Source organism: Octopus bimaculoides, chromosome 6 (assembly GCF_001194135.2).
Source record: "Octopus bimaculoides isolate UCB-OBI-ISO-001 chromosome 6, ASM119413v2, whole genome shotgun sequence".
Taxonomy (NCBI): Eukaryota; Metazoa; Mollusca; class Cephalopoda; order Octopoda; family Octopodidae; genus Octopus; species Octopus bimaculoides.
This window is the reverse complement of record NC_068986.1, coordinates 9,226,005-9,234,770: the sequence shown is the minus strand read 5'-3', so window position 1 is coordinate 9,234,770 and position 8,766 is coordinate 9,226,005. Positions and strand designations below refer to the sequence as shown.

Here is an 8,766-nt window from a genome sequence, read left to right as displayed (position 1 = left end):
CTTCAACGGAAAATCCTTCGAATTCTGACTCGCTGCTTGACAGAATAAAATTCGTATCCATTTTTTTGTCAGGATTACAAATTTTGAAAACACAACAGGAACAAATTTGGAAAAAAATCTCACAAAATTCACAAAATTAAAAAAACACGTCGATTGTTGTACAAAACTATAGCTGAACTGTTTACACAAATAATCACGTGTTTTCACGAATGTACTAACGAGATTTGCTCAGATATTCTCATTTAAATATGAATAGGTGATTACGGGCGGTTTTGGGCGGTTTGGTAACGAAAGGGTTAAAGCAATCTAAACAACACATCCACTTTAGCTTGAACACCTGAATTATTATTTGTTACAAACACTGCTACTGTTGTTAATAACTAATTCATTTGTAGCCTGCCAGTTATTTGTGACAACACTGGCTGTTTGGCCATTCCTATCCTATATTGAATCAACTGCCTTTTCATTCTGGCATCTGGTACCAGACTGGCTGCTGCTAGTGAAATTATATTAATTTCCAATATTTTGTGAAGACATGTCTGGCCTTACTTGAAAAAAAAAAAAAAAGTTGATGACAGGAAGGACATTCATCCATTATGACATCTGCCACAATAAACTCCGTCTAAAGACCCATGCAAGCATGGACAAGTGACAAAACAATGACAATGATGGTGATGGGGAGGATACTAATATTTGAATCACTTGAAAAACCTAATAAAACACTATACAACATTGCTTTCTGTATTTTTAACTGTACGACAGTTTATTAAAACCCTTCTATTATAGACACCCATACACACCTCAAAATTATTTTGATTGAAGTTATTGAACCACCCGTTGCTGACTTAAATGATCTACTTGTAATTAAATGAGCACATTTCAAAGTACATTTATGAAAACACATTTCACTACTACATAAATTATTGAGTTATACTGTTTGACATTATGCGATATCTGTGTGCTGTGGATTGTCCTTTCATTTTTGTTCACTTCAGTTTCTGAAGTGTTTCACTATGTTGTCAAGTTGTGACTTTGAATTTGAAGGATTTTCAAAAGACATGAAAAAGTCTAGCAAAACATACATCGACTATAAAAATGTGTGTAATTATGAATTGGATATTTCTATTTTCAAAAAGCAAATGATTCTGACAAGAGATCCGATAGCAATAAATGAGGAAAATAAATTCTTGAATGTAGTAAGAATATGAAAATTTTTGCATAGTTATTTTTAGGAAGATAAAAGACCTAGCTAGTTTTTCCAACAAAATGAAACCTATAGATTAAGTTTTTTTAAACTTTTTTCTCCTTTGAAGCAATTACTGAATCATTATCTAGAATAAAGAGGAAAAAAGTTTCAAATTTGCCCATATGCTTGGAAGAAATTAGACTTGTTAATGTGTATGTATGTGTTTCTCTATATTTATCTATGCATGTAAGTTTATTTCATTTAGTTGATGGTATGTTTCATTTCCTAGTTTCCTTCAAAGATAAATTCAATATTTCATTCCCTGTTTTACCTTTATGGTGTACCTGTCTTATGCGCATTAAATTCACCTGATCAGTCAATAATTTGTACAATTTTTCTATATCAAAATTTTATTGTAGACTAAATTGAATACTAGCTAGGAACTCATTTTCTATGCCGACCGGTAAGTAGATACACTTTGAGACAAAATTATGCAATACATTTGGTTAAAAACCTTTTGTTGTGTTCCATAAATCACCACATACTGGAGTTGTTTTAGGAAAGCAGTCCAGTGTGAGTGCTTAGATTAGAAATATAGTACCAAAATGGTTAAAGAGAAGCCAATAGTTCATATTTAATCTCTGCTGTGTCAGAAAGTCACTGAGTGGCTCACTTGTGCTTCAACTGAACAAATAGTTTCTCAACCACTTTAAGAAACTACCCACTAAAATGAAGGCCATTGCCGTCATTTAACATCCATGACCAAGCCATCTAAAACAGCCAGACAGGACCCAAACCCAAGGACTGCATAATGTTGATGGCCAGATGATCTTGCTAATGTCAACCAGTGGTTTGATAACATTCTGCAAAGAGGCAGGTGGCTTTGTTCTATGGAATGAGGGATTAAAATGTGAGAGAAGGTGCCAGAATAGGTTTTCTCCTATTGGGATGCTACATGGCTAATATATTTAAGAGGAGGAGGTGATAGTGACCAGGAAAGAGAGTGGAGTAGAGGTGTTAGAGTGGATCCTTGAGGACAGCAGCTTCCTTAAAAACTGATTTTCCATTTATCGTTAAAAGATTTCCGTTTGAATAAATTTCAGCTGTCCCAAATTTGATAGCAAAGTTATGAAGTTAAATTTTGTCAATAGAGTGTGGTATAAGTTTGCAAAAATAGAAAATGTGAACCTACCTCCACGCATACCACCTCGACCTGTAGAAAAAAAGAAAAGCAATAATGTTATAATAGAGGAAAGAGGAGGAGAGACTGACAGAAAAAAAAAACAACAGAAAGAAAGAGAAAAAAGAAAGTTGTAATCTACATACCAGCTCTCTCTATTTCAGTTTTTGATACAGCTTTTTTCACTTCAACCACTTTTCCATTTAACTGAATGCGTTTTCTCACTGGAAAATAAGTTACAACATAAAAATAAACATGTGCAACAATTTGCTTGATTGAATAAATGGGAATAAATGTAGAAACCCCAAGAAACAAAACTTACAAACACATTTATCAACTGCATCAGGATCATTGTAAGTGACAAAACAAAATCCTCTCTGCTTTCCAGTAGCTTTGTCTTTAATTAACTCTATTTTTTCAATTGTACCATAATTTTCAAATCGCTCTTTGATTTCATCTTCAGTGGTACCTTCCTTCAGGCCACCAACAAACATTTTCTTCACAGCAGCTTGAGATTCATCAGCTTCCTGCTCAGAAGAAAATGCAATGTTATCAATATACATCACAGATCAATACTAGTTGAATCATGAATAACAAATTTTTATTTCTCAATTAACTAAAAGAGCACATATTTATTTTCACTATAATTGAATTGTGGACAATTAAATCTTGTAGCATATTTTATGGTGTGCTTTAGAACAATGATCAAAGACAAGAAAAGATTAGAATCAATTTTTTAAAAAATATTAATAAAACTTTCAACTATGGTAAGAGACCAAACAAAGTCTTTTAACAAGAAAGATTGAACAAGTGCATTATTAAAGCATTTGGATAAAATTTTTAGACCGAAGAATTATATTCTTTGTATTGATGGATTAGTAATTTTTGTTTCTGATCTCAAAATGCTTCTTAGCATCATACTTTTTTTTTTTTTAATCAGGGGAAAACATAGATGGATGGATAAAACAATTTTGCATTAACAATCTAAAGAGGTTAATTTTACTCACACTACGAGGAATAGCCCTTTTGGTGTCAACCTCTCTGTTATCTACTTTGTGGGGACGGTGCTTTTGTGCTTCATCCAACATATCTTCAGTTTTATAAGTGACAAAGCCAAACCCTCTGGACCTGCAGAACATATTAAACAAACATCTATACATCACACACAAACCCATTATATATATGTGCGCGTGTGTCACACAATAAAAAGCAAATTCATCTTCACTTATATCGACAACGAGCATACAGTTATTTGATGACTTCAAGTTCCTTGCCATGTTAAATGGCTAAGTACACCCCAGATATGTACTTAATGCAATCCAAAGGTGGAATCAGCAGAATGCAGCTTAACCTTTGAATGATAGGTATAAATTATCTGGTGGAGGAGCTTCTGTACAGCTGCCATCAACTAACTTTACTAACAAAGCTTGGATGTCTGAGATTATGTTAAAAGTCCAAGATGCCATGCAATAAACTTGAACGCAGGACCTCATAATCACAAACTAAACTTGTTTACCATTAGGTAAATACTGTGTGCATCACACACAAGGCTATCAAGTAAAAATTAATTTCAAAAATACAAACCTTTTAGTGGTTAGATCTCTCATTACAACACAGTCAACTATTTCACCCCATTGTTCAAAATGGCTCTTTAAGCCTTCTTCAGTTGTGCTGTAGTTTAGACCACCAATAAACAATTTACAAAACTTTTCATCTTCCCCATTCCTGTATCTCTGTACCTAAAATAGAGACAACATATTTTACACTTTAAAACAACTGTTATACCTTCAATATTGACAGCAAGGGAAAATTCTATGGTCAAAGTTCACAAGTTTAAAAATCTTGATTCAGGAAAATCTATTACTTCAAACATTTGGAGATTATTCATATATACATTAAACACACGCACACACACTCAAACATATATAAAACATAACAGGTGCCTGTATGAGATCACCCAACCCGTGAGAAACACTAGCCAAATCTCCCTTAAATTTCACTATAACCTCTCAGGAGTTTTCAGGGAACCCTGAAAGTGAAAGTATATACCTTGAGGGGGCTTGCAGTGAAAGTGGGGGGGTAGGTTTTTTTTTTTAAAGGATAAGAAAAAAGATTTTAGGAGTTTTTTTCCAACTACAAATGGTAAATAAATTTAAATCATAAAAAAATTGTTCAAATGCTTTCTCATCAATTGGAATAAAATGCTGTGAACACAAATCACAACAGAAATTCTCTTCCACTTGACACTCAACTAACCGAGATCAATGACTTCTACTTAACATGATTTTCTCTCTTGTATTTGCTGTTAATCATTCTAAAAGTTCTTTACAAACTTGGATAGTTAACAGCCATGCTTCATTCTTCATATTAATTATGAAGGTAATCACAAAATGTTTGGTGGCTTCAACTTAATGGAAACCATACTCTTAGAGGGTTTATATTATCTAACCCTACTAACAAAGAACTTCCATTTTTCAGCCTGAAGATACCTACACAAGATAAGGTAAATACTTTGACAGGGAACAGGAAACAAAGAAAAACCAGATTAAGTCCTGACAGAAAGAATAATTACGATCATAGGTCTGCTCACTGAGGGACAAACTGGAGATAAAACAACATTTCTGAGTAGGTAACTAGTCAGACTAATATTTCAAAGACCATTAAAAATGAAATCTTGCTTTCTTAACTTGCACTGATTCTATACCAGAAACTGGTTATATATGAACCAAATAACACAGCTACTGAACCCATCAGTGAAACTATTCTATATTCTATCTCATTACGAAATATCACTTGATACATCAATACTTTTATTTTATTAGTTCTTAACTTTATTTTTCAACTATATCGATTTTATTTTGGGGTCTTTTTGTAAAAAATAAAATTTAAAAAATCGCGTTTAGTAGGTATTACTGCTTTTTCAAATATGCATTTTTTAACGAAATCAGTTCAATGCCAAGACGAGAGGTGGTTATATTTCGTAACGACAGAGAAGCCTTAAAGATTTTGGTCAGAAATGCAAAATCAATAGCAAATGGCTATTGCAAATTCGAAAAACGATCGATTAATTCGCCAAACAAAACCCTTGAAGGAACACCGGCAGAAGGGCACAGACCAAGTTAGGGACATTCAAAAGACTGAGCAAGCTCTGTAAGTAGAGAAAAACTCAAAATTATTGATGTGTCTGAGATTGGTGATGATGACCGGGTGTTTTGGAACAAAACTAGACATCTTTAATATTGTATTTGAAATCGATGTCAATAATCAAACAGCAAAAATTATCGATATAAATAAAATAGAGTGTCTATTAAAGAATACCTGAACAAAATAATTCGAGTAAGGTGTGTATATCACTCTATTCTGTTGATGTTAGCAAACAATACATTTATACACGCGTTGTTAATACAACTTTCACTTGCCAAACTAGTTCCATAACAGAGTTTTATACTCAATTGCTTCGTCATTGAATACACAATTATTCTAATTGGATTTTGTGCCACAGAACCCAGACATATTGCACTCGGTTCAACTCAGTCGAGCTGAGATTCCGTCATGTAACATTAATCATATCTATCTTTAGTCACAAATAGATTTAAGAATTCGTTTCCGTTTAAAAAGACAAATCGTGATACATTGATAATCGTCACAAACACACACATACATACATTGGCTGTTTTGATCTTTTTTTTTTTCTTTTAGAAATATATAAAAATTAAATAACTTTTTTGATCCGAGTGGAATTGAACAGAGAATCCGATATAAAGATCGATATTTTGACTTTTTTTTTTATTAATAGAAAACTTGACATATGGATCTGGAGGTTAAATATTTCAAATTACCTACGCATCTTTTTTTTTTTTTTTTTTTTTTTTTATTAATCAATCCACTTTACAATCGATATTTTACAAATATCTTTCAAAATGTTAAATGATGCCAAAATATGTTTACCTTTTTTTCAGATCAATAGAATGACCGGTGCTCGCTTTGGTTTTAAGATTTTTATTTCGAGAATAATTAAACTAAATTTATAAATAAACACAAAAAAATGTTTAATAGCGAGATCAAAAATAACCTTACAGTGAAAATAAAGCAACAACCACGGAGTTTTTTTTTTAGTATTATTTTGTTGACGATCTACGTTATACTAATACGGCCATATATAAATATATTTATTTAAAAAATTAATAAACTAGGTCAGAAGTTATTTTAGGAAACTGAACATTAAGCATATTAAATCCGACTTAACTAACAATCAAACCATTTATATACAACACCCTACACCACAAATTAACGAAACTGTTTTATCTCAAACCAGACTTTACCAAATAATGGCAACTTTTTATATTTTATTAATCTTTCATTAAATAAATCCCTGATTAAACACGCACTCAATTCAAGAAGTGAGAAAAATATCACAACCCAATGGCGCAATATATAACAATATATGTTATATATATATATATATATATATACATAGCCGTAAAATAAGATAAGTTTGGGGAATTATAAGTAAATTTTATTGGTCAAAATGTGTGGTTTTTTTGTGCGATATTCGAATGTGAGAAGTTTAAATTGTTGCTCCTCCACTTGTTGAGGAGGGAAAAAGCTGCTGCAAGAAGACGACGACGACGAAGTTGTTGGCGTCGATGCCATGATCACTCGAAGAAACATTCATGTGTCTTCTACCACCACAAACAGGTCTCACTTATTATTCATACGCTCAATGCATTTCTCTGGCGGCATGGCATTTTAATCATTATTATTATTACACTCATTTTAAAAAAACACTTTATATATAGATACATATGTACACCGAGGTGTATGCAAAAATAATAAAGATATGGAAGATATGAAGTTAAATAATGAAACTATGTCGAAGTCACTGGATTTGGAATGACTAGAACTTTCTATTAACTTTGCAGGGTTTGTGTTGAGGTATTTTTTTTTTAACCAAAAGAGTTAAACGCAATAAAGCTGTGCTTTGAACGTAGGAATTGGTTTAAATTAACTTGAAGGAAAAAAATATATTTTAACTTCTGATAAAATTTTTTTTAAATTCGGAAAATTTTTTTTTTTAAAAAAGGGCAGCGAAATAAGAAGACATTGAGGTGTTTGGTAGCTGATAAAAATGTGAACAGATGAACCAGAAGAGAGAGAGAATAAAATAAATATAACGGAAAAGAGAAAATATATCTGGTGTTAATAATAGGTTGATAGCGATCTAAGAGAGAATATGTGTGGTGAAATGGTGCAGTAGCAGTTGTTAGTGATTAAGGCCAATGGCTACTAACCCTACAAATAGTAGCAAGGTGAGCGTTGGGGAGCAGCAGCTCAACACTAAGGCCGGCTACGACAACACATTGACCAGAAATAGGATAGCGATAGAGTTTTAAAGCAAAAGTGAATGCCGTAAGTGGTGAAGTAGTTTCTGAAATAAATACATCTGTCATTTTTCTTCTATTTTTCTGCCGAGATTAAAATGTCTGATGGGACGAGGAAGAGAGAGTGGAACCGGCTTTCATAGGTAGCTATCGTTATTTACACAAGAGATAGCGTACAGTGATAGGAACAAACCGACAACTTTGGATGATATCAATTTAAGGAACAATAAGTACTATGAAAACATAACAAAATGCATAAATAACTTTCCTACCTCAGGCATTTTGATAATATTGTGACTAGCGATTAATCTAACTTCTCTAACAATTCTCTACTTCCTTCTCCAACTACAGAACCTCTGCACGTGGTATGGGGAGAGGCCAATCAGCGAGTGATTGCCACGTGATTGCCACATCGCTCGCTGTCGAGAAATACCTACTCAAGATTTTGCCTTCAAAATTTAAATCATCGCTAATAAATATAAAATATTTTCAAATATTTTATAAAAATTATAAAAATCACTTTAAGTGATTTTCATAATTTTATATATTTTTATAATTTATAAAAATCACTTTGCCTAGTGCGCATGCGTACTCGACCTATTCTGGTTTGTTTTCCGTCATGAAGAAAAACTAATTTGCTCACAGACTTCTTAAATGTATTTCATTTATGTTTAGTCTTTTTTCATTAAAATAAATCGTAAAATCATTCCTCATTAAACATTTTCTCTTCTCTGTTTATATTATTATTTCTTTTGCACTTATCCTTCTTCTTTTAGTTATTTCTTTAAAGCTTTTCCTCCTGATTCCTTCCTGTATGGGCCTTCCCTTAATTGCGTGATATTTTAAAGCCAGCTCTGACTTCCATTATTGGCTTTCTAAGTATCTCAACCCAAAACTTACTAGTCTACTTACCGCAAACTTTCATAAGATTTTTTTTTTTTTCATAATTATTGAATCGTGTTTATTTCTAATATTACATTTATAAATACACAATGATTTAATAAATAAAAAGGAGGGCT

At 32.3% G+C, this 8,766-nt stretch overlaps 1 protein-coding gene across 10 annotated transcripts in view; it reads right to left on the bottom strand.

Annotated features, from left to right (window-relative positions):
• The window catches only part of LOC106873544 (heterogeneous nuclear ribonucleoprotein A1), a 15,833-nt gene extending 7,662 nt beyond the window's left edge, over nt 1-8,171 (bottom strand). For 9 of the 10 annotated variants that reach the window (XR_001409889.2, XR_001409890.2, XR_008264354.1 and 6 more), the window contains exons 1-6: nt 8,020-8,171; nt 3,951-4,105; nt 3,374-3,494; nt 2,689-2,893; nt 2,513-2,590; nt 2,379-2,399 (exon numbers count right to left, since the gene is read on the bottom strand). Coding sequence is in view for 6 of the 10 variants with exons in the window: in XM_014920943.2 (XP_014776429.1) it covers nt 2,379-2,399; nt 2,513-2,590; nt 2,689-2,893; nt 3,374-3,494; nt 3,951-4,105; nt 8,020-8,028 (589 nt within the window). In the remaining 4 variants the exon portion in view is untranslated. Of the gene's footprint in view, nt 1-2,378; nt 2,400-2,512; nt 2,591-2,688; nt 2,894-3,373; nt 3,495-3,950; nt 4,106-6,314; nt 6,386-8,019 lie in introns of all 10 variants that reach the window. The other variant, XM_014920947.2, reaches the window with a different exon arrangement.
• Nucleotides 8,172-8,766: the final 595 nt, after the last annotated feature.